We start from the raw sequence: 26,056 nt of genomic DNA on the forward strand, positions 1-26,056 counted from the left end.
GGATTATCTTAAACTCAGTGTTCATATAAAAAAGTCGTGACCACCTAGCTAGCATAGCATTGTCCCATTTTTTCTCAAATTTCATGTAGAAACTAAAAATATCCAGTATCTTAACGGGAATTAGAAGAAATCTAAAAGAAATTACTTTTATTACATTTGTGTAAAAGACATGATATATCAATGTCCTTAACAATTTTATCAAAATGACTCCTCATCACAGAGCTGTCTAGAATAAGAAAGGATGACAGAGGCGCATTTCACCTAGAGGAAATTTTCTTAACAGCATATCCTAAAGATACTGATCTTGACAAGGGAAGACTCTGAGATCTTCCTAGGAAATAGTATTTTGCTTCCATGTTTAACAAAAGCAGAAATAATACCGGAGATCACAACTAATATTTTGAATTTCTGAGATTCATTCTCTAAGCACCCCAGTGACAAAAAAGCTCTGAATAAACAATGTCAGCTAACAATAAGAGAGCCCATCATACATAACTAGCATGCTATTCAAATGCTTCTTAGGAAAATCAGGAAGGGGAAAACATAAAAAAAAACCTCCAACAATGCAATCTTATTCACCAGAACATGAAATATTTGCATGACTATGCAGTCCATTATTAATTAAAACCATATGGTTTGTAATTGGTCACTTGGGCAGTGCTAAATGTGCACCATATTTTGTTGACAATGTCTTACTTTAAAATACAGGACTTTTACAGATTTTATTGAAGTTAACCTATTAACAGAAAGAAAAAGAAAAAAAAACCAAAAACAAAACCACAACATTTCTGCACAGTCCCTTTTAAAAGTAACCATGAACTTCTAGCAGTCTTGTTTCATCTAACCTTTCTTCCTTCCATATGCTTCTTTCTTTTTGCTTTTCTCCAATCCTCTATTTATAAAACATCTATTATTTCCAATGCATGCAACCAGTTTTTCCACTTTTTCAGTCCCCACTGTTTTCAGCTGCAACAACCCATAAGTGACTGTAAGCGATTATTCAGCTTGGAAGTTTCATCAGATAACACAGCCTACTAACCATTCATCAGAAAGAATGGACTCTCCATAGTTAACTACCTGGGGAAGATGCCAAGATCCAAACATAAAATGACAGAAGTCCTATCAGAGTCCAAATATTTAACATCATGTATGTTTAGTAATAAAGTTCTTCTCATAATTAGCCCAAGAATCTTTTACTCATCATATCATTACATTTGTACTGTACTACTCAAATGTTACATTTTAATTTCACTATTCCAAATCTCAAATTCTCTGCTGAAAAAAACAGCAGTCTTCCTTCTCTCAGCAGACCTTTCAGACTATCAACCTGAGTTTTGACATGTGCAGTTAAATTTCCCCCAGAGCATCTGAACGGGAATCTTGATTTCTGTTCAGCTTTGGTGAACAGATACAATTCTTTCACCATAAGCAGAACAACTGATATGTAACAAAAAAGGCCCTGAAGAGCCTCAATGTCTGATTTATACTTGATTTACATGTCCAAATAGCAACTAGAATCCTCTCCCCACCCAGAATAGTCTGGACTGTCAAGAGCATTCATTAGCAAATGTTTTCAGTGCCTGGGTCCCAGGGATGGCTACAGAGGAATGGGAAAAGGAAAAAAGATGGAACAGACAAGTGTCACACAAAATCATCCCCTACTAGAGTAAGAACATTTACATTGCCATCTGCCCAAACAAATTCATAGAAAAACAAGTTTTCCATCTATGCCTTGTCAGCTAGAAAGGGAGAGAAAATGCAGAGGAAATTACTAGACTATGCATTCAACATAACATGAATCACTATTTTTACCACACCACAGAGTAAAAGAGAGGAACTGAAAAAAATCTACTCACAACATATTACTTTTTAAATATATAGAACAATAATACATTTATGAAGTTGTATAAAATACCTTGTACATCTCTGCTTCAATTTGTTGATGAACACCCAGGTAACTCTTCTTAACTTGCTGCTTATCTTTGATCATCATTGTAAGCCTATGCAAAGGCCCAGAATTAAGATCTTCTGCATGGGTCTTCATTATTTTGCTCAGCTGTTCCGTTTGCTGTACCACGAGCAACCAAGACTATTAAAAAAAAGCCAGAAAGAGAAAAGCACTTACTTATTCTGACTTACAAACAACTAAATGATGAACTGTTAGAAAATATACATTACTGTTTAGAAGTAAAAAAAAAAATAAAAAAATCAAAACTTACCCAAATGCACTAACTGTCTTCTAAAATAACATTCTTCTCACTGCACCAAAATGATGCCTCAAACTTACTCAAAAAATCATAAATAAGCACCAGAGACAAATACATAATATTTTTTGGGTACCTTTCAGCACTGTCCTAGTACTTTCTGATGACCAGTGAAAGCTTTAGATATTTCTTTTCAGATATATCCCTGACAAACATGTTCCTGTGTACTTTGTTCTTGTTTCCCAGTTACTCTGTTCAAGCTGACTTCTCTGCCTCTGTCAAAATACCTCTCTGTAGTATGCATTTAAGAGGTTGCCATTTAAAAGGATACCATTCATCTGCTGCTTCATGTAACTGACAGCATCAGCCAGGTCACTGTATCAAAGCACAAGGTGCTAATGCATTAAGCGACACAGTCACCTGTCTGTCACAGTAAACCAGCATTTTTCTGTATTGTTACTTTAGTAACTTCCTTGGCCATTCTGTCAGTTTTCAGGACAAGTGCAGTGGCTTTGAATTTTGATGAAAAACTGTAAGGTAAACAGAGAGTCTTCCAAGGCACCACAGATACAAACACAAAATTGAACTTCAGTTCAAATAAAAGCCTTTATTATGAAAGATCCCTGATATGCTTTGCTAATGGGAACAGTATTTGATTTTCTTAGAAATAACTCCCTGATATTGAATGCTATGCTATTTAAAATTTCAGAATGGCTACAAGCCATGCAGTGATCAGGTTCTGAAGGCACCTACTATGCTAGTTTTACTAGCATTTATCTTACTAAAGACAGAAATCCACCTTAGAGCATCAAAACTCAGAACATAAGTTTGTTTAGGAGCTTTGGGGTTTACATACATCTCATATATAAAAACCTACACACATAGTATTTCTATCTTTATGTAACAATGCTGCAACACAAACTAGATTCTAAAGAAAGAAGAGACAGTTAAACATTGTTTAATAAATATAGGAGTTAACATTTCCTTTATCTTGTAAACATCCCACAAACAGGCACAGAGCTATCTCAAACTGCTTGAAGTGCGGTGTTATGAAAGGATCATGGAATCATTTTGAGTGGAAAAGAACTTTAAGACCAAGTCCAACCATTAACCTAGCACTGCCAAGACCACCACTAAACCATGTCCACCACAGCTACAGGTCCTTTAAAAACCTCTAGGGATGGTGACTCAGTCACTTCATTGGGCAGCACTGTTCCAGTGCCTGACAATACTTTCAGTGAAGAAACTTTGCCTAATATCCAATGAAGGCCATGCAGAGATGGCACAAGAGGTAATGGTTTTAAGCCAGAAGGGGGCCGACTTAGGTTAGATATCTGGAAGAAATTATTCAGTGTGAGTGTGGTGAGACACAGGCACAGGTTGCCCAAGGAGGTTATGGATGCCTCCCCCCCCTTTGACTGTGTCCTAGGCCAGGTTGGACGGGGCTTTGAGCAACCTGGTCTAGCTGGAGGTGTCCCTGACCATGCAAGGGTTTGGAGCTAGATGATGGGCCCTGCCTAACCCAAACCATTCTGTGAGTCTATGAATTTAAACCTCTCCTGGTGCATTTTGAGGTAGTTTCCTCTCATCTGATTGCTTGATCAATGACAGAAGACAGAAACCCAACTCATTACAACCTCCATTCAGGGAGTTGTAGAGAGTGATATGGTCTCCCCTAAGCTTCCTTTTCTCCAGGCTAAACAACCACAGCTCCCTCAGACAGTCCTCATAAGACTTGTTCTCCATACCTTTCACCAGCTTTGTTGTCCTTCTTTGGACACATAAGGTCAGAGCCAAAGCTCCTCGACTACGACAGAGAACTGTTTCAGCCCTCTATTACAGAACACTTTCCAAATTATATAAAATAACATAAAAAACCCATCTGATGACACAAAACTGGGAGGCGTGGCTGACACCCCAGAAGGCTGTGCTGCCATTCAGAGGTTCCTAGACAGATTATAGAGAGTTGGGCACAGAGAAATTTATTGTATTACAACAAGGGCAAGAGTAAAGTCTTGCAGCTGGGAAAGAACAACCCCAGGTACCAGTATAGGTTGGGGACTGAGCTGTTGGGGAGCAGCACAGGGGAAAAGGACCTGGGGGTGCTGGTGGATGGAAGGATGACCATGAGCCAACAATGTGTCCTTGTGGCCAAGAAGGCCAATGGCATCCTGGGGTGCATTAGAAAAGGGGTGATTAGTAGGTCAAGAGGTTCTCCTCTCCCTCTACTCTGCCCTGGTGAGGCCACATCTGGAATATTGTGTCCAGTTCTGGGCCCCCCCGTTCCAGAAGGAAGAGGAACTGCTTGAGAGAGTCCAGTGCAGAGCAACCAAGATGATGAAGGGAGTGGAACATCTCCCTTATGTAGAAAGGCTGAGGGAGCTGGGGTTCTTCAGCTTGGAGAAGAGGAGACTGAGGGGTGACCTCATTAATGTTTATGAATATGTAAGAGGTGACTGCCAGGAAGATGGAGTGAAGCTTTTCTCAGGGGTGACTAACAATAGGACAAGGGGCAATGGCTATAAACTGGAGCATAGGCATTTCCATATAAATATAAGGAAGGATTTTTTTCACTGTGAGAGTGACAGAGCACTGGAACAGGCTGCCCAGAGAGACTGTGGAGTCTCCTTTCCTGGAGAAATTCAAAGCCCACATGGATGTGTTCCTGTGTGACCTGCTAAAGGTGACCCTGCTCTGGCAGGGGGGTTGGACTCGACGATCTTGTGAGGTCCCTTCCAACCCCTAACTTTCTGTGGTTCTATTATTTTGTGACTCTATGATTCTAAACATCTGTGTGAGACAAGTGGATCTCATGCTTAAAGAAGCATTCATAAGATCACTCTCAGGAGGTGAAAATGTAGTCAGAGTTCTCTGTTTTCCTCAAGGTTGATTTATTAGTGATGAGACAAGTACTGTTGCAATCAGCCTTGAGAACCACGCCAAAAACATTTTTCAACAGAACAAGGACTCAAAGAAACACTTATCTTATAATTCACCAGCTGAACTTAAGTCAGAAACATAGTGAAAACTTCCCTTTCCACTTAAAAAAAAATAATTAGCATATTTTCCACACTGAGAAAGTACTGGTTAAACAGGATTTCTGTTTTGTGATTATATTTTATTATCTTAACATACGAAAAGAGAAAGTGAAACGGCAAGGCTTCAAAAATCAAATCTATATGGGACAAAAGAGCAGCTGGGTGGGATGGCAGAAAAGATAAAGCATTTCCTTTGACAGAAAATAACCAGAATCCCTCAAAAGCAATATAATACAATATTGTTTGGATTAACAACATTTTTAGACATATATACACACAAACGAACTGTTGGGAAACACTCAAAAGTACTGCTTTTCTAGCATTAGCAACTGCTACCACCATGCCTTCCAGCACATTTGCCACCTCTGCATGAAAAAAAGTATAGGAGAGATTTTCCTAAATACCATGTCTTGGTATACCACTCTTGTGGTACATTGAAAAAAAATTTTTTTAAAGAGAAAAAAAAAAAAAAAAAAAGGAAAAAAAGCTTGGTATTTGGTCTTTATGCCACATGATACAAAAAATATAATATACAGGTATTTTAAACCTTAGATTTAAAATCTTAGTCGTGTGAATTTACAAGACAAAAATTGTTGCAGGGGAAGGAAACAACAACAGAATTTGTTACAAATAAACACTATGCAGTGCTACTTCTGGGGCAGCTGAACTAGGCTAGCTATAGAAGTGTAGCTATCAAGTCTCCAACACCTGCCCCTTACTGCAAAGCTAGACTGCTGCACAGGGAGCATTCACATTCCTAATGCTAGTATTTCAGCAGCCACCACCTTAAGCCCACTACATAAAAACTGCTTTGTGTAAATTTTAACGTGACCCTAAAAGAGTGTTTTCTACAGAGAAGAGGTCAGAATTCACACCAGTCTGAAGAGACTGTGTAATAACAGCAAGAATCCTTTTTTCCAGACAAGAAGGAATCCAAGTTAGCAGTGAAACTTAGCAACAGGTGAAATAGGGAAGTTTGCTTCTTGGTGCACTTACTGGATTTGCTCTAAGCCTATAAATTAATAATTTGGGGAAAGGACACTCTTACCTTCATAAGAAGTCAGCAATTACTTTAAATTGGATACAAAACAAATCCACAATTATGAGAAACATCCTGAATTATTGTTTTGTTTTTACAACACAGCTTGCAGTGTGAATAACAGCTGGAATTATAGGGTCTCCCTTGGTTTCCTGGCATTTTTCTATTTCTGTCACAAATTCTATACAACATTAACAATAGCTCCTATGTAACTGCCTTGAAAGAAAAGCTTCCTATAGCATGCTCTACTTTCAAAACACTAAAAAAGTAGTAGGCTCAACCCAGACACCTAAAATACCAAAATTCAGAATTAAGGATTGATTCTGGTTCAGTTATTATTTTCAAATTAAGACTGAAGCTTTATTTATGCATATTGCACTGAGGAACTAAAAAAGGACTTTTAAAACACTTCGGCAACGTTAACTCTCAAGACCCTGAATGAACAAGGATCCAACTCAAAAGAAAACAAATGAAAATTAATCCAGCACTATTATTTCCAAAGATAATACAAATTCAAAACACTTCAGTCTTACCTTGGACACATTGCTGATATAATCCAACTGGCAAGTGCTCTCTTTATCTACTTGATTACAAAGATTCTGTAAAGTGGAGGCATACTCTTTATCACTTTTTACTCGCATGACCATAAATTTCTTCACTGTTTCCAGCAGTCGTAGTTCCCAGTCTTGCAGTTTTAATAAAGCATCATGAGAACATTTCAGGTCACCTCCAAACCCCATCTTTTAAGGTACTATATACCACACAGGGGAAAATACAGGCTCTTCACCACATCTGAAAAGTAGAAAAATATTCATAAGAAGAATCAAAAGAAAACCTTCTAGAGTGACAAAGAGCAACTACTAATGTCTAAATCCTGAAATAACTTAACCATAAGTTTAACCACATACACATGGCTGCTCAAAATACACCAAAATGAGGGTCAGAGCACTGTTTCAAGCATCTATGATTGGAAAACCAATACTGAAGACTAATCAGCATATCTAATCAAATAAGTATCTCCACAGTATTTCCACACAAGAACTGCCAACTACTCTGTTCCGTGCCTGCTGCCCCAACCCCCATTAGTTTCTAGTATTTACTGGTTTAAGAGCACAGAAAAATCCAAATAAAACATTATCTCTCAGGCACTGCTTCTGTGAAAATAGGTATAACTACTTAGAAGCTAGTTTACTCCTAAACACTGTGGTAGAAGGCCATTAAACTTGAATATTCAACTTCCCAAAAACCAGGATATATCCCAAACCAGGTCCAGTGCTCCCATGTGACACACATCAGGTCAGAGTCCTGAAGTCCAAACAATTTTCCCCTAAGGCAGACCAGTCTCCCTGCACCAAATGGTCATAATTTGATAAACAGATACAAAACACCACCTTACGAAACCCTGTAACACATCTGCAGATCAAAGATGTGTTTGACTTAGCTTTAAAACACCTGCATCCGATACTGATAAAAATGCAGCCAAGCCATGAAAGACATGAACCTAGACGTGAATAATTTCCACAGACTTGCATAGATTTTGTAACACAGACTGAACCCCCTTTTCTGCGCATACACCAAAAATCTGTTCCTTTACTTATGAGCTTCAAACTTGGTAAGATTTGGTAAACTGAAATACTAGCTCTGAACTGCCCTGTTGTTTGTTCACTTACTCACAGTCCAGACAGGCTGAAGCTCCTTTGAACAGAGAAGTACCAATTTCTTCATAGCTTTTAAACTGTTATTGAAGTTAGCAAAGTGTTTTACAAACATTAATAGATTTACATTCCTAACAGCCCAAGGGGTGAAGCAAGACTAAAAATCTTATTTTACACCAAGAACTGAGACAAATAAACTGATGTCAACATTGCAGCAGCTGATACTGGTATTTACAAATCTTAAAGACTGACTTTTCAGACAAGAATACCTAGCATTTTTAATGTATTAAGTACCCACAAAGAAAAAAAAAGTAAGATGCCATCGACTTCAGTTGCAACACAGAATCAGAAGATTTTGCAAATCAATACTTAGTGTGATCTTCAAGATAGTCTCACACCCAGGACCATTCAACTCTTCCTGCAGTCCCCTGGCTCCTCTAGCTTTTACACTAAGTTATGGAAATAAGCCTCATCCTAAGTGTTTATTCTCAAAACACAAACCAACTACATAATCAGAAAGAAACAAAGAACCTATAAAGAAAGCAAGAACAGGGTTGTTGCCACACATCTAGCAACAGAGACAAGTCAAGGTAGTATGAGTATTTTAAAATCTGTTACAAGATTTCCTATGTTCTTTCATTTGAAGCCTTGCGTATCAGTGAGAATTCTTTCTGAAGCTTAGAAGTCACAAAGACCAAGAGTAAAAAATGCACATGGCCTGTGTGAATCCATAGGATTGACTGTAATAGCATAGGATGGACTGTAATACTGTTAGTTGCATTAGCAGTAACATTTTCACAGTTAAACTTCAAGAATGGTCTCACAAAACCACTAATATTTTATTAAGACAAAAGAAAAATCTCAAAGCACCTACTTATTAACATAACTGGAGCCACACCTGTGATTTGTCAGCACCCTTTAGACCTACTGCCACTCTCTTGATGAACTAAATTTTTCTCCTGGCACAATGTAGCACTTTAATATCCTAGCACACTAGCTGTGAGAAAAGCTAGGATCCTTCTTATCTCACATTCCAGATTCAGAAGAGATGGAAACTGAATCTCAGGATTCTGCTATCAGCAAAAGGCTGGCTTGCTTGCTTTCACTCTAACCTCTGTCTTTTACTGAGAGGCAGGAAGGAAAGGGAGGAAGAAAATATTCTCAGCATAATGTATTTCAAGCTGCTTCTACAACTCACTGTGGAACCATATAATCACAAATATCAATAGAAGATCCAATGACATTTTACTCCAGCCTGATAAATCTCCCAATGACACTACTAAATGCCTGGGTACATAGACAAAAACAGTACACATACTGGACTCTGGTCTTTGTTCGAAATCATACCATCCACTGTGACAAAAGCAGTAGAGAAAAATTTCATTTTGCAACAGTGATAAAATTCTGATTTACCTACAATTAGTTTAGACTAACCACAGAATATTCAGAATATTATCTACATGTGAATTTGATGCAAAATGCCTGAGCAACAGCTATCTGAAGTAATGTTTCTATAGAGCTACTGCCATCAATTAGCACCCAAAGTGGTAATCTAAAGATAGCCTGATCATTTCAAAACTGGTCTGAAATATTAGCCCTCTCAAGGCAAAAAAAGGCAGCTTATTTTCAGGAAGGCTTTTTGCAAAACATCTCTCACATACCTTAAAAAATTTTCCTCAAGAAACAATCCTTAGTACACTTTAAAATGTCAGCAGCTACTTCTTCTGATTTTCACTTTCTGAAATACACTTTTATTTTCTGAGGACTCTGTGAAAGAGAAACACAAACTTTGTTTTCTTATGCCAGCATCTTAAAACAGATTACAAAACTTAAACTTAGGTAACTTGATTTGCATTTTCAAATTATTACCAGAAGACAGCCATTTTTCAAAAGGGCAAAATTCAAGAAAACCAGAACAGACTTCTCATATGAGTGCAAGCAGTAGTATGTTATCACTCATACACACAATTTTGGTGAAAGAAATAATTTTGTCTCTACACATGTAACCAAAGATTATTTTTATTCGGTTCTTGGAATTTCTTATGACACAGTCTGTTGTAGCTGGAAACTTGGAACACTTATTTCTGAAGCTCACCCTTAGTAAAACAAAAAAGAAGCCAATTAATAAGGAAAAGGAAATAATCAAAGATCAAAATCTGTTATAAGAAAGAAAAACTTAGTTGCAGTGTTTTCACTAGACTATAGAAAATGAGTGGAAATATGAGAAAGGGACCAATCAAGACAAAGAAATTTCTTATATGCCTCTAATTACCCAAATATCTACTACAGTAAGAGGTTAAAAAGTTAAGAAGACTGCAGCACTAAAATTTCATACTGTAACTCTGAACTATAATGTAGGCAAAGCAAACTGCAACAGAACACTGGACCTTTGAAGTTTCATGCTAAGGAAAAAGTATATAAAATATCTAAAATGTACTTTCAATATAACTTAGAAGTGCGAGGTATCCTGCATAAGCTACATCCATGTTGTGTTCAGTCACAATCGAACCCCAGAATGTTTCATCTAAAGTTAAGCTTTTAGATGAAACAAAGATACAGTAAGCAAAAACCAAAGAGACAATGTGTAAGGCAAAAGAAAAGAGAACCCCTTTGCCAGGGACACAGTTATAAGGCCTTATGAAGGGACAGTTTTACTTCGTATTCAAGTGGACATTATTTAATATCACTTTCTGTCCACTTCATGACCTTTTAGAAACCAAATGCTGCCTAAAATAAGCACAAAACTTCCATTTTCCATTACCAAAAATAGAAAAGACTAAGTGATGCTTACATTCAGTCACTGCAAAGAAACGGCATCCGTACAAGCAGATACAAAATGGTAAAAAGAAAACTCAACCAAACAAAAAAATGCATCAGGCTAGAAGCAATTCATCACATTTTTAATAACAGATACAAAAACACTTAAAAGTTGCAAAGCCTAACAAGTTTTCACCAGCAAAAAAAATACAAACAAAAGCAAAACATTATGGTATATTTGGCTCCAGTCCTCCCACCACAAACACAAACCAGCTGGAAATGTCAGAATATCACTGGACAGGAACACTATTTTTAACTCCTTTCCTGGTTCACATGGGACTCATAAAATTATAACATATGCTACCACCAGCACCTGGGCACATTCAGATTTCAGGCAGATGTTAAAAAACTGTGCATGATAAAGTGAACCCCCCTGAAATTTTCATTTACTAAATGAAGCAACACATTGGAGCCACTTAAACACAGACAAGCTCTATCTTCAGTTCTCATCACAGACAAAAATATTTTTTTTTTTAAAGAACTACTCCATCATGTTAGTTAGAATAGAGAATTTTGTTTGTCGATTTAAAATTGAAAAAATGGCCTTGTCTCCCAAATTCTAGTTACTACTGACTTTTTACTTATGAACGTATTTTCATCTGCATACACATCATTAATAGAATTTAAAACTGGTAATTCAAGTCCAATACTAGTCTAATTGATAGGTGTATACTAGCTAGTACAGGGAAGTATAATAAAACACAGTCATCAGTAAGAGAACAATGAAAGGTCGCAAAATTGCTGTTGCTCTTTCTCTGCTACAACATAGTAGAATCTATGAGTTACAACGCAATAAAATTCTAGATAATGAAAGCACTAAAAAAAAGTAAGGATAAAGCAGAAAAGATAGGAAATCTAGAAAACCTGTTGTTTCTGAAACTACTGCTGAGACAGCCAAAGCTAATCTCACACCAGAATCTGTTTAACCTGGGGATATTTAAGGCATTCCCTCAAAATTTGGCATCAGAGTAACATTTAAAAATATGAAATTATTGGTAAGAATAATATCTGGCTCACTAGAGCCAGATATTAGTCAGCTGATGTGTTAAAGCATCAAATATGAAATTGCCAAACTAGTGATTTTGCAGAAACTTAGGTTTAAAATAATCTAAGTAAAGGGGAATGGAGAGTGGAAAATATATCAGATTTTTTCAAAGCTTGACAAGGCAATCAGGAGAAGCACTACAAAGACAGTCTGACTTCCATACTGGGCAACAAAAATTCTGTAGATTGGAATAATAGGGAGAAAAAAAACCAATGCAGATTTCATAGGGAAAAGTCATGCTTCACAAATTGCCTTCCTTGAAGGCACCATGGATCCATGGCATAAAGGTGTTGGAAGTGGTAGCGAACTTAAGACTTAAAAGATGTTTCATAGAATCATAGAATGCCTTAGGTTAGAAGGACATATGCTGATGTCTCTTACAGGAATGTGTTACAGAAGTGAAGACCTTGCAGGATAAGATTTAAGACACAGGGGAGTCAGCAGCCTCACCAGAATCTGTGCCAGGACTTGGACTGCTGCTTAGTATGTTCACCTGCATTATCTGTCATTTCACATACCATCTGTGATAAAGTCTGCAAATTAAAATTGCCATGAGCAATCCAAACTGGCAGATTATTAAAGAATTTCCAGAAGAACCCCAGAATACTGAGCAACCAAACATATAAAAACCACAGATGAAATCACACGTCAGTAAATGCAAATGTAACACATTTGGACAGAGAACTCAAGGTTTTTTAATGCCACTGCCTGAAAAAGATCTGGGTACTCTCTGAACATACTTCTTCAAAAACATTTGTTCAGTGCTTTGAAGTGGTCAGAATATTAGACTTTGTTTTTTTTTTTTAAATGAAGACAGAACATAGGATATTCTTACACTGCTGATACATTAATGGTGTTCAAATTATTCTGTCTCATGAAGAACATGAAGTACCGGAAAGTACAGGTAATAATGAGTATGGAGTAGCTTCTGCATAAAGAACAATTTTTTTAGCTTGCAAAACAAGAAAAGTGTGACAATGCGTCAGATCAAAGTACTCAATACAACAATCATGACAGTACAAAGTCATACAGGATGTCAGATGCTGAAGTGCTTCCAAAAAGAAATAGGGAAAATCAAATAAAAAATTATAAAGTTGCTCTTTAAGTATTTCTTTGCCTAGTAAATAACTGAATGAGAGAACTCAATCCCTAAAGGCATTTTTGAGATCAAGGAAAAAAAAAAAAACAGGTTCAGAAACTATTATAAATATTCATTTAAAAACCAGACGTCTTAAACAGCAGAACTTCCATCTCAAGATGTCTCTAAATTGCAAAAGCAGGACAGGGACTGTTACTCCGTAGTTATGCCAACGGCTCCTTCTTACCTGATAGAAGCAAGTACTGAGCTAGACAGACTTCACTGGGTCACACACAAACATCTTCATACACTGCATTCTCATTCTCCTTCCCTTGCAGCTGTTTAAAGACCAGTTTTCCTTAGCAGCTCTTGCAGCTGTGATCTTATTAAAAATACATGCAAATAAGAAGCAGTGAACTCCATCAATGAATAGGATTTAAACAAACAAACAAACAAAGCCAAAATCAAAACAATAAAAGCCCAGAAAACAACACTCAGGTCTTCTGCCTAGAATTTCAAGAGACATTCCTTTTTTTTTTTTTTTTTTTTTTTTTTTTTGTTATATGCAAAGTCTTTCTTTACCTGTCTGAATAATTTTCACATGTCCAATGGTAGTAATAAATGTGATGGAAGTAAGTCTCCAACAATCATTTAGCCATTATGCTAAAGACATAAAGACATGACCTGATTCTTTCCCCTTCCACCAAAAAAAAACCTTATCCCTACCAATGGCAAAAGGATTTTTGTCAAGACTTGGTTTTCCCAGGCTATCTGCTTTAGTATTCCCTTTAGCACAAGAAAAAAGTTTCTCATTGACTAAATCTCACCTTCCCCACCTCATGACTGAGGAACAGAGAGACTACCCACTTCTTTGCAACTGAATTATCCTATTTTTTGACTAAGCCATTCTAATTTTTTCCATTTTTCATTTTAAATAATTTTCTAGACTGCTGCTGTCCTCTGAACACCCTCCAATTGGTCCCCACCTCACTTGAGAGTTCAGAAACGAAACTAGTGGGGTATTATAGAACCCACCAACTCTAACAAGACTGAAGAGATTACTTCAAATTACCTTTGAGCTTAAAGCCTGAGTGCTTTAACTGCTTCCCAACAGCATAGTATCGTGTCCTTAGTTCACAAATTAAAAAATCCAGGTCCATTTCTACACAAGTGCACCTTATCTTCTTTCCTGCATCCTGTACCCACGAATTCTAACACCTTACTTTGTTCCAGAAGATCTCACATTTGCCAATATTACTGTACACAGTAATTTCAATCTCCACCACACATTGCAGTTTTTCCCAACTCCCCACGGCCTGAAAACTTCCTCAGAAAACCTTTTACCATCTCAGGCCTCCTGTGAAAAGCACGACAGGGCAAGAGCTGACGTTAAGTACCGAACCATGAAATACGCACTCTCTGTAGGAACAGTTACTCAGCCAGTTTTGCTTCCATCTTGTGTAAGTTTCTACCTTTCAGTTACAGGTAAATAGCAAGGCAGATGCTGGGGACTGAATGTCACCAAGCAAACCAGTACGAGAGAGTGAAAGCAGCAACAGGATAGGAAGAGTAGAGCTATGCTGGGTGCCACAAGTCACACACTGACACTGTGACTCAGTACTCAGTGCTGTGCTCTTGTTAACTTTGAAAAAGGCAGTGTCACATACAGAACAACAGACAGACACACACTGATTTCAGAGGGTACATGCACATAATTTCTTGCTACCTTCTATGTACTTATAAATAAAGCAAGCTTTACTCCCCGTATTTTTCAAGAAATTAAATTTTACTTAAGTTCCAGGCTGCAAGGAAGCCAAAAGAAAGCCTAACTTCAGAGTACCTATCAACAAATCTTCACTCAACTTTCAATTCTGCAGTGCTTCAACATCTATCTCCAGACTATAGCTCAAACTAAGAAACGGACTGAGCAAAATAAAACTGATAAGAATTATTCTTAAGTGGCAGACACTGCACTCCAGTATCTCCACACCTATCATAAGTTCACCAGGACAAGACTGTTCTAGAATTACAAGGAAACATACAATGCTAAGACGCCTGAAAGTTGGCTAAAAAATTGAAATAAACTAAACACACACATTAGTGACTCAGGCTTGTTTTAACATGTATATTATACACTGTATCAAAGAAACTTTTGAACAAAGAAGAGCAACAAAAGACAACTGAAGTAAAGCATTTTCAAGAGATGCCTTAGATGAATACTGAAGATGGAAACAACTGCTAGGAAAAGTGGCCCCAAGAGTCAACACTGAAATTAAAACACAATGAACTTGTTGACTAATGAGTTAGCTTACGTTGACCTATTTCTTTGCTGATTTCTTTCATTCAATTAGATGCCACCTTCTCTAGTTCAAAAGTAGGAAGCAGACTTCCTTATTTGGAAAAAACCGCATTTCTGAAGGAAACATTTCATATATTGATATCCATCTGCCTTGAGATAAATATATGGCAAGTGAGAATGAACTCACACAAAAATAAAAATCCCAAACCCAATCTGTCAGTCCTGAGGCCACCTACTGAAGTACGCGTTCAGCAAAGACAGAGAAGAATACTGAGACCATACTGAGGGTGTCTTATAATTTAAAAACACCATGTAAGACTCCTCCTCTGGAATATTTCAGGTCCCAAAAATGGCTGTCATTACACATTTCAACTTAAAAATCCAGGATATTGCTTAGAAGCTTCTTCCAGAAGCCCTGTATCACCGCTTGAGATTTAAAGACAGCCATAGAAAATACACACAGATATAGACAGGATGCAAAATACTTTTAGAAGACTAGAGACTGTTTAATATCTTCCTATGTTCAATATCAGCCGGAATTTCTCACTGCAATGAAAACTACTAGATTAAAATCTGTCATTAATCTGTAATATATGACAGTACTGGTATCGAGAGAAACACAATCAGAAGTATTTACTGCTCTTTTCAAAGAGAATTTCAAAGAGCAATCAGGGTGTTCCTGCTTCTTTCCTCCTTCATTAAGCTAATTATATTCTTTTGGTTCATTAAACCCTCCACTTAGTTAAGTCACTGTTCATTCAGTCTTCTTGAGGTCACCTAACTCCTTGGCACCATTACATCACATTTAATATAGTTCAATTACACAATATTCTGCACAGAAAATGAGCCCAGAAGGAACACAGGTCCATTAGGAATAGAGTCCTGTCAATTCCCAACAGCAGATATTCCAGAATGCCACACTGCAGCAAATATAAATACCATATGATTAATGAAAGCTGTTGCCTCAAGTCTTTTGTTTGCTGTTTACAATGATAATTCTGTTAAATGGGATGCCATTACTCTCACTCTAAAGGCAGACTCACCAGAGAGACAGATGACTGAACTACGCATTTTTATCTTCTTAAAAACTTGAAGTACTTAACAAATTTTAATATGTACATTTTACAAATATATACCAGGGTAAACTTACCATGGTGCGTGAAGAAACCTATCCTATCTTCTCCTAATCAATCAATTTTGTTTGGGTATCATCAGGCCTCACAGTTAGAAAAAATACTTGTTCTCAAGGGTATTATCCACATTTGAAAATGTATAAATGGATGAAGCTTTAATTAAGAGATTTTATAAATAAACAGTTAGAAGTTGCAGATGTTTAACCCAGGTCTCCGGAAAAAAAATGGTACTGAAGGGCACATAAGCAAAAAACATGCTTGGACTCTTCACGTTCTTCACATTATTTGTACATATAAGATTCAGCCTAAATGATTTTTATTGCAAAATGTTTGTATTGTAGGCAAGGATTAGTTGGGTCCCTCCAATTCTTGCCTTGCTGCATTCTGAGGCAGTTGAAGGGAATTTGACTGATAGCATCTTTAAACCCGATATCTCATCTTTGAGAAAAATTCTGTAGAGGGACACAAGCCATCCTATCGTAACAGTCAAATATTAACAACAACTACTTGCTCATTCACTGCTTTGGAAAGGCATCTCACACCCACTGAGAGCAGACTAACCATAACCACATTGCAAATACCTACACCTCCACCAAGCTCCCCATGTCTGACTGTGGGGACTCTGGTGATGAAATACTACAGAACAAGAGAAGTTAACTATGTCACAGTCTGTCAGAAAGATGTTTTATCAGCATGATAGGCCAAGTATGCACTGCATGCTTTGTGGACCCATGAAACCTTAGGTTTGAGAAGACATAAGATACGCTGGAAGCCTGTTGTGCATAGCACACAAATCTGCTGCAGTGTGCATCCATATTGTGGCTGGAGCAGAGCCAGGAAAAAACAATCCTGCCAGTCGTGGGCAGGTTTCCTTTCAGATAATACCAGCTGACTCCAGGAAAAGAGTTAAAAAGCACGCAGCATGGAAAATGAAGAAGCTGAGGAGAAAGACAAGGATTGAATGAAATTGAGACTTTGAGCTCAATAAGGATTTCTGTAATTACCTCCTCATTAAAAAATAATTAGATAAATTACATTCTTCAGATGTCAATTACGTCTGTTAAAAAACAGCAGCTTCAGATCCACTTAACACATCTGCAATCCAATTTCACCTAACCCAAAAGGCAGAACTGGGTATTAAAAGGCCTTTCTCTCTCTTTGCTACAGACCTTTAACTCTTTAAAGCTCTCCGCTTTTTTCTGCTGTACACTTCAACTGCTTATATTTTCTTTGTTTGGCAAATCAGGCATTTCCTTTTGTAAAGTGAACTTTGGTTATCACATCTGCTCTACTGGGTAAACAACAGCATTGCTGAAATTAAGGAAAACATATTATTCTTAGGAGAAAATACAACATTCACTGCATTAATGTAAAACAAATACATGCATGCCAAAAATACAAAAGTGAATGTTTTTAATATTCCATGCTTTGCATCTTTTAATCAACCTTTTCTTTTAAGTGAAAAGGTCCTCCAGTGCTTGTTTATTTTCCTTAAAACTGGCTTCAAACCCATTTATCACAACATTTTGGTGAAAGGATAGCACAATTCTTTTAAAACACCATTATTTACAGTGCATAAGCTGTCACATTTTTAGAACCTAATCACTTTACTGCGGCCCTTATCCAAAATTCCTGAACAAATACCATGGCATGCTGGTTTACATTCATGAACATTTCAAAGCAGAAGCCACATGGAAGTCAGATGCTATTCGCAAGAAGCCCAAAACATGAAAGAAAGCTTTTGCATAATTCACAAAAACTGCATTTTAATAAACACTGTGAGAGCATGTTACACTGAACAGATTCTAACTTACACCGTTGAACAGCAGGTAGGACAAGCTTTATGTATTCAATGATTAAGAAATCTTATCTTAATAGCCTTACTCTTACTAGTTTATAGGTTCACAACCTGTGAAGCTTGTGATTTACTAACCCAATGGCTAACGACCTCCAACGACTGATCCATTATTATTGTTATTTCTCTGAGCATTACAGAAACAAGTAGTCAACAAAATTATTCATGCATTTAATACACAAGCATTAAATCTGCTCTTTCTCACTCGGGCCTATTTTTACTGAGAAAAACGACTTATTACTGTTGTTCTCAGTTCAAACAGCAAACATTATAAACGTGATGGTGAACAATCATGTTGAGTCACAATATGCTACCAATACTTGAATAAGATTTTCTATTTTTTTTAAAAGGAAAAAAGACAGGCACAAGAAGAGATGACAAATCAGGAGCGAAAATTAAGTATTCACACACAAACTGAGGCTGAAAACCTGATTTCCACCCTCTTTGAAAAATGCATTATGTGACTGTGTAGTTATTACAACAGTGCTTTTCTCTGAAAATCCCTGATTCATTTATTACAGAGGATGGTGTGCTCTGAGGACAGTTCAGCATTCTGTCAGTGGGGCTTAACTTCAGGACTCTTACCATGCTCCTTGCAGTAGCTGTATGTCTCCCAGTTGCTGAACAGGCAGTTTCAGAGAATAAAGGGCTTGTGATTAATGCACTTTAATACAGTTATGGATTTTGTTTCTGCCTCTGGCAAAGAGTGCATACATCACATATCACAATTCACAAACTTCTCACAGGTTGCCTGTAAAGGCAATTGGTTTCTGACTTGGTCTGAATTACTGTAATTTATTTTGATGCTAAGATTAACTTCTTGTCTCAGCTCCCTGTGTCAAAATAAATTGCTTCCAAAACCATAGAAAGAAAAAATGTTGTCGCAATCTAAGATCAAATTATGACAATTATAAGACAGTTTGCAAAAGGACTATCTTTAGACCAAGATTTAAATACAACACTGAAAAATGCCTAATACCTAATAAACATATGTAATTATTCATTAAATAATTTCATTATTAGCAATTAATAAGACAGGGTTCAAAATTAACTACAGTTTTGTGCAAGCATACCTAAAGGAGAAATCAAGACTATGTTTTTAATTATCCCTTAGGGTTTTAAAGTTTCACATTAGTAACTTCATAGAGAGCTACATCACAGAAATGTCTCACAGAACACAGCTACTGCTGTTACTCCATGCTCAGGCTACCAAAAACATAAAGACAAGACTTATAAAGCCTTAAGTAGTAACTCTTCCTTTAGCATAAAGGGAAAGGAATCCTATCAGAAAACCTAACAAAATACCCCTGCTGCTCAAGCTGCAAATTTATAGAATCCTAGAATGGCTAGGGTTGGAAGGGACTATAAAGATCATCTAATTCCAACCCTCCTGCCACGGGCAAGGCACTAGATCAGGTTGCTCAAGACCAACATCCAGCCTAGTCTTGAAATCTTCTAGGGAAATCTCCCTAGAGGTTGCAAGCACAACCCCCTTGGGCAACCTGTGTCAGTGTCTTACTACTCTCGGTAAAATATTTCCTAATGTCTAACCTAAATCTCCCCTCTTCAAGTTTTATAATATTGCCCCTCATCCTCTCCCTGCACACCTGTGTAGAAAGCCCTGCCCCAGCTTTCTTAGAGGCCCCCTTCAGATATTGGAAGTTTACTATAAGGTCACCTCAGAGCCTCCTCTTCTCCAGGCTGAACAACCCCAACTTCCTCAGTCTGTCTTCATAGGGGAGGTGCTCCAGCCCTCTGATCATTTTTTGTCTCTCCTCTGGACACACTCTAGGAGCTCTATATCCTTCCTATGTTGGGGACTCCAGAACTGGACTCAGTACTCCATGTGGGGTCTCACAAGAGCAGAGTAGGGGGGGAGAATCACCTCTCTTGATTTCCTTGTCTGTGCTTCTTTTGATGCAGCCTGGGACACAGTTGTCTTTCTGGACTGCAAACACACATTGACAGCTCATGTTAAGCCTCTGGTCCACTATCCTCAGGGCTCCTCCTCAGGGCAGTCTTCAATCCTTTCTCCTCCCAACCTGTATTCATACATGGGATTGCCCTGACCCAGGTGCAGAACCTTGCACTTGACCTTGTTCAACTTCACACAGTTTGCAAAGTTCACAACATAGACAAGATTAAGCAGCCAGAGAGCTGTGTCTAACAAGCTGACTAATACATTTCAAAGACCAGGAATTCTGACAAACCTCTGCAAGTGGCCAGGAAACAGCCACTGAACCACCATACAGTTATAAGTATGGAGAGCTGCCGCTACACACTGCTCTGCTGCTCATTTGTGTGTCACAATCTGATTGGTAACAACCTCAGATGTGGGAAAGAAAGTTTGAAATTGTATATGGTTAAACCATTTGGTATTTTCCCTCTAGTGTAGAAAGCCATTAATGCACAGGAAGCTGGTGACTAAAGAGCAAGCAGTAACCCGAGATCCAAAGTACAATGATGTTAAGAAGTACAATTCACTCACTTTAATTAGCAACAACATTGTCTTAATTTATAAGGATTTATTTTTTTTTAACACCACCATGGAAACACACAGGAATGGACAATCCCTGTTTCTTTAGAATCATTATACTCTAAACCAACCTGAACCCTGCATTTAAACTTGCAGGAAGAATTAGAAAATATTTCATGTTATCTCATAACAGCAATCAAAATCCCCCAGTCCATGAAGTTGATCTAAAAATAAAAAATAAAAAAAACCCCACAATATATGCACATAAAAAGCCATTTTAGAAGCACCTCTGCTACTTTTTAAGAACCATTTCCAAAACTTTTCTTGCAGAGTACATGACCTTACATGTAGCTCTAGGGGAAAAAAAAAAAAAAATAATAAATTAAAGGTAACTATCTTCTCTCATGTCCTGGAAACAAAGCTACAAATTCCTGATTCACTACATCTTTCTAGAGAAATGCTAGTAACCTAATGCAAATGTCATACAGAAAAAACTTGCTGTGAATTTACATTTTTAAACCCCTGAAATCCCCAATAAAATGGTGAATACTCAACAATTTCAAGACTATCTCTATTGTATAATAAAATTCTCTACTAAGCTTTCAAAATCCATTTTTATAAGGCAAATACATCAACACCATAATTAATACAGTACTAAATGGATAGTTTTAAGATAGGAGTATAAATACAGTTTACTTCCTGTTGGAATGAACTTAGGGTTTCCTCCCTTCTCTTGCTGCTCCTCCTCCCCCTCAAGTAAAAGAATCCCCTTTCCTTTTCCTAGACCCACTTCCCACACCCTGTAAAAAAAAAAAAAAAAAAAAAAACCTCCTCCCTGTGAAGTAATGACCTCATCCTGCTAGCTCATCTCCTTATATAGAGCTCCGGGCTTGCTGCCAGCTTTCTCCCCCTTCAGGCTTACACGGCAAAATACCTTCCTTCACACTGCTGCTTCCCAGCTGAAAGAACACCCAGAAGCGGCAGAAAACGGAGCGGTCAAGCCGGGCAAGAAAAGGAGGGGGGAGCGGGGAGGGTGTCTCTGCACAGAAAAGGAACAGACCGCCAGACTCTGGCCCCACACTCACGTTTAGCGTAGACCTGCTTTATATCAGCAAAGCACCTCTCCTTTCTATTGCAGGAAGAAGTAAACTGAACATTCTGAAGCATGAAAATACATCCCACCTTACCCAGCTGCAGGGCAACACCCCGTGGCTGAATCCTGCCTTCCCCTGTTAAATCTCTTTAGTCCAGTGAAGCAAATGTTACTTCTTTACCACTCTTAACAAATACCTGTCTTAATTCATATCACTTCATTTTAAAACCCTCCTGTCCCATCTTCAGCCTGTCTTCACTTGACGACTCCTCAGAATTAATTCCACATGATTGATACCTTTGACAATCCAAACACCACCTAAAGAAGAACCTTTATTTGAAAGATTCAGTGGTGACATGAAGGAATGACAATGTAGGAAGGGATCTTGGTGGTGGATAACAGAGCTTTTTCTTCACTTAAAAAGTAACCTTGTACATACAAGACCTGGTCTTTTCCTTCAAAAAATATACCCAAAGCTCAACTCTTCTGGAGTTAAAAGTTCTACATGTGTGTATTTTAAAGTTGTAACAGTACGGACAATTTGCTTCAATGCATTAAAAAAGAATTTATAAAAAGAGGGAATGTACATTTGTCTCACCAACAATAATCATTACTGTAACTCAACCTATAACAACAGTCATCATTTACAACTTCCTTTGCCTAGGAGCAGATCAGAAATATGAGCATTCCACCTTTCAAAGACCAGCACATAAAGTAAACTGTATCAGTCACCACTTCATTGTACACTTACTAGACCCAATTAACTGTAAAGTATTCTGGTCAAAAGGTTTCAGATACTCTTTTTTCTACATTGCAAACTGCCCAAATCCATGAAAATACAGTCTGGGATCACAGCCACTTTGTGCAGGTTTGTTACAAAGTGGGGAAAATTAAAAACAACTATTTGAAAATAACCGCCCTTTCTTGTAAACGAAGAGGAGCTGGCTTGTGTAATAAAGCCAACGATGTGTAACAAAACCTAATAGGTGTTCACATGGATGTGTCACTTCCTAGGGCGTATGCTCATCTAAACAAACCAGAAACATACTCCAAAACAAAAGTGGTTGTTCAACGCCCTTCTATGTATCTCAATCTCAATTACCAAGTATGTCAATATTTAGGAAGCCTGGAAATACCAAGCCCAGGAACAGAAAAAGCATACAAAAGCATATAAAAAAAGCCAGAACAATAGCACTAAGAAAGACTTATCTATGCCGGCTCAAAATGTAATATATAAGATAAGAAAGTCGCTAAGTTTTGCATCATTGTCAGGGGGCAGGGGAGAGTGGTGGGGGGAGGAAAAAAAAACCAAAAAAACCCAAAACAAAACCAAAAACCACCAAGTAATACAGCAAACTCAACACACCCAGAGGGGTTGCATTTATTCGGGTGGGATGAGCGGGGAGCACAACACGTAACACAAGTTTCACACGGTGGTCAGCACGCCCTGCGCTACTCTTGCCAGTTACAGCCCGGTCAACATGCCGTGACGCAGACGGAGCATAGGAGGGGGAACAGACACGCCGGGCACCGGGGCAGACAGGCGCCGGAACGCCTCAGTCCTCTTCCTCCCTTCGCCCTCTAGAGCCCGCGCAGTGCCCCGAGCCCCGGGCCCGATGGCAGCTCCGGGGGCGGAGATCCGCACCCTCCTCGCTGCCTGCCCCGCCAGGGCGGAGCCGCCGCCGGGCTACAGGCGCCCCCGGTGTCTCCCCGCGCCGCGGCTGCGGGAAGCCGCCGGATGCCACCGCCCCCGCCGACGAAACGGAGAGCGGTGCCGGTGCGCGCCCTGCCCCACTCGCCCGCAGGTAAATCCCCGCGCGGGGCCTACCCGCCTCCCCCGCACCGCCTGCCAGCTGGCTGGACGGGCGGTCACGCAGGAAACGGTAACGGGCGGAGGTGGCCGCCCACCCCCCCGACCCGGGTGCCGTTCCCGGGGCGCGGGCAGCGGCGGCGGCGGCGCGGCGCACGGTACCTACCTGACAAGCCGAGCCCTCCGCCGCCGCGGGCGTCACGGCCCCACCAGCACCACGTGAGAGGGGCGAGCCAACCAGCGCCCGACTCACCTCTACCTCCCAGCCAATCCGAGCGCTCCCTGCCTCCCGGCTGACGCGCTGCCGGCGGCGGCCAATCAGCGCGGGGAGCTGCTGCACCGCTGCCGCCTCCCCGCTCGGAGCGAGGTGGCGATTGGCGGGCGCGGGGAGCGGAGCCGCTGCGCGGCGCTGGGGGGCGGGGCTGCCCCTCCAGGCTCCGCCTCCGGCGCGCGGTGCGTCCGTTTCCCAGCAACGGTTTCCCTCGTGACCCCTGGTTTTTAAAGGCCGAGGCCGAGTGAGTGCCCGGGCTGGGGAGGAGCGGGGACGCAAGGGATAGAGTCAAGGTTTAATAATTGGTAAGCAATATTTGCGTAATTGCAAGGCTACAGTACAATATAAACTGGGTTTAAGGTATCTGCATAATCTTCTGTTAATTACTCGATCACTGACAACAGAAGAAATGCCTCAGAGATGTCAAATCCCGAGAAAGTAACCCCCAGATGTTGCATATATACATAGATTCGCTAACTCAGCACCAGGAAGAGGTAACAAAAAACAGAAAAGGGGAAAAAAACAGCAAAATAAGGAAGGGGGAGAAAAACCAAACCAACATACAACAGTAAAAAAGACCTAATGTTGCGTTGCACGTTGTCTTGTAACTTTGTGCTTAAAGCAAATGGAAAATTCAATTAAGTAACAATAGCAATGTCTGATACTGTGATACATTTCATGTATACAGAAGAACACAAGAACCCTATAACATGTTAGATTAGAACTACGGACAAATATCCTTTCTCGAGGTATTGACTGCTGCTGGCATTTGAGAAGGAGTCAGAATGTGGGCAGGACAAGCAAATTCTAATCCACAGCTTTTTAAGCTAGAATTTCCTTGTAGACTGATGCTTAAAAAACCTTACTAGAACTCTGCTGCCTGTGGTTTTCTAACTATTTGGGCCTATTTATGTCTTCTTCTTCTGAAATGTAGGAAAAAAAATTCCTTTGGTTAAATTTTTATCACATGAGAAAGAATTACTTTCTTTTGTACCTCATACCTACATACCTTGAGGCAAGCTAAGACTCTACAGTTAGAAGCAAGGTTGTACGGTACACATGGACAATGAAGAAAAAGTTCAAAAGCTATTTAGCTGTAGAAGAAAGGGAGTAATGTAATTTATATTTGGATACTTTCCAACAATGTTATATTAATGTCAATTAAGGTACAAATATTTAATTCAATGTAAGAAATCATCAATGGCAGATTTCTATGGCATGCAGGTGGTAATGGCTTCATTCAGTCTTAGTTTAGCTATATTCAAACAGCTATATTCTGCTCTATTTTATTGGGCAGATATGGTGTTAGTCAAGCTGCTCACATGTCTGAAGGAGACCTTTTATGATTACGTCTGCTATCTAGTAATGTAACTGGCCATAAGAGCTTTGAAGCTGATGAAAACTGGTTGACATTGGTATGAGGGTAGAAAAATCTGCTTCATTTTTGAGGACGAAATGATTCCTCATTCTTTTTTGCAGCATTGCTGTAGGCCTTGCACCCCTCAAAAAGATTTTTCCAAGCCTTTCCAATATTTAATAAGTAAGGATGAATTGTACTCTTCAGTGACAGTAGTAGACAGCGGTGTTGCCACACTCATTGCTCTTCCCTGACCTAGCCTTGTGTGGCTGACTTGTGCCAGCCAAATTAGTTGCCTGGATGTGATGTTAAGGGAGCACAACTGGTTTAAAAGAAGTATAATGAGACACATATATATATATATATAAACAAAACAAACAAACAAAAAAGTATATTTAAAAACTATACCAAGACTGTTTTTTAAGCTTGGTAACCTGTGTTATCAATTTTGTAGGTCAACTGCATGAACATTTCTGGAGGCAGAAGTGAGGAAACTGCATGGTGAAGATGAAGGAGGGGAATGGAGTTGGAAGGGTGGCAAAAGAAGCAATAGTAATGTAAGATATTACATCCAAAGGTTTCACACCATAAATCACAGACTGAGAGAAAATCTCAACAAACACCTCAACATGCTTTAGCTTAGATTGACAAACATATAGCTTTATTTCAGTTCGTGCTTGACCAACCTGATCTCTTTCTATGGCAAAGTGATGAAGAAAAGGCTCATCAAAGGGAGGCAACATCAAAGGGATGTTGCCTACCTGGACTTCAGTAAAACATTTGACATGGTATATCACAGCATTCTCCTAGAGAAGCTGGCTACCTATGGCCTTGACTCGTGTATACTTCACTGGGTAAAAACCTCACTGGATTACCCATCCCCAAA

General features: G+C 39.0%; 1 protein-coding gene across 4 annotated transcripts in view; it reads right to left on the reverse strand.

Moving 5' to 3' along the window:
- FER (FER tyrosine kinase) overlaps positions 1-23,780 on the reverse strand; it is a 112,733-nt gene extending 88,953 nt beyond the window's left edge. For 2 of the 4 annotated variants that reach the window (XM_071731201.1, XM_071731203.1), the window contains exons 1-4: positions 23,709-23,780; positions 9,598-9,703; positions 6,815-7,073; positions 1,916-2,089 (exon numbers count right to left, since the gene is read on the reverse strand). In XM_071731201.1, coding sequence (XP_071587302.1) covers positions 1,916-2,089; positions 6,815-7,021 — 381 coding nt within the window. In that variant the 5' untranslated portion in view covers positions 7,022-7,073; positions 9,598-9,703; positions 23,709-23,780. Of the gene's footprint in view, positions 1-1,915; positions 2,090-6,814; positions 7,074-9,597; positions 9,704-13,123; positions 13,259-23,708 lie in introns of all 4 variants that reach the window. The other 2 variants (XM_071731200.1, XM_071731202.1) reach the window with 2 other exon arrangements.
- Between the last annotated feature and the right edge of the window lie 2,276 nt (positions 23,781-26,056).

This window comes from Heliangelus exortis, chromosome Z, assembly GCF_036169615.1.
Source record: "Heliangelus exortis chromosome Z, bHelExo1.hap1, whole genome shotgun sequence".
Lineage (NCBI taxonomy): Eukaryota > Metazoa > Chordata > Aves > Apodiformes > Trochilidae > Heliangelus > Heliangelus exortis.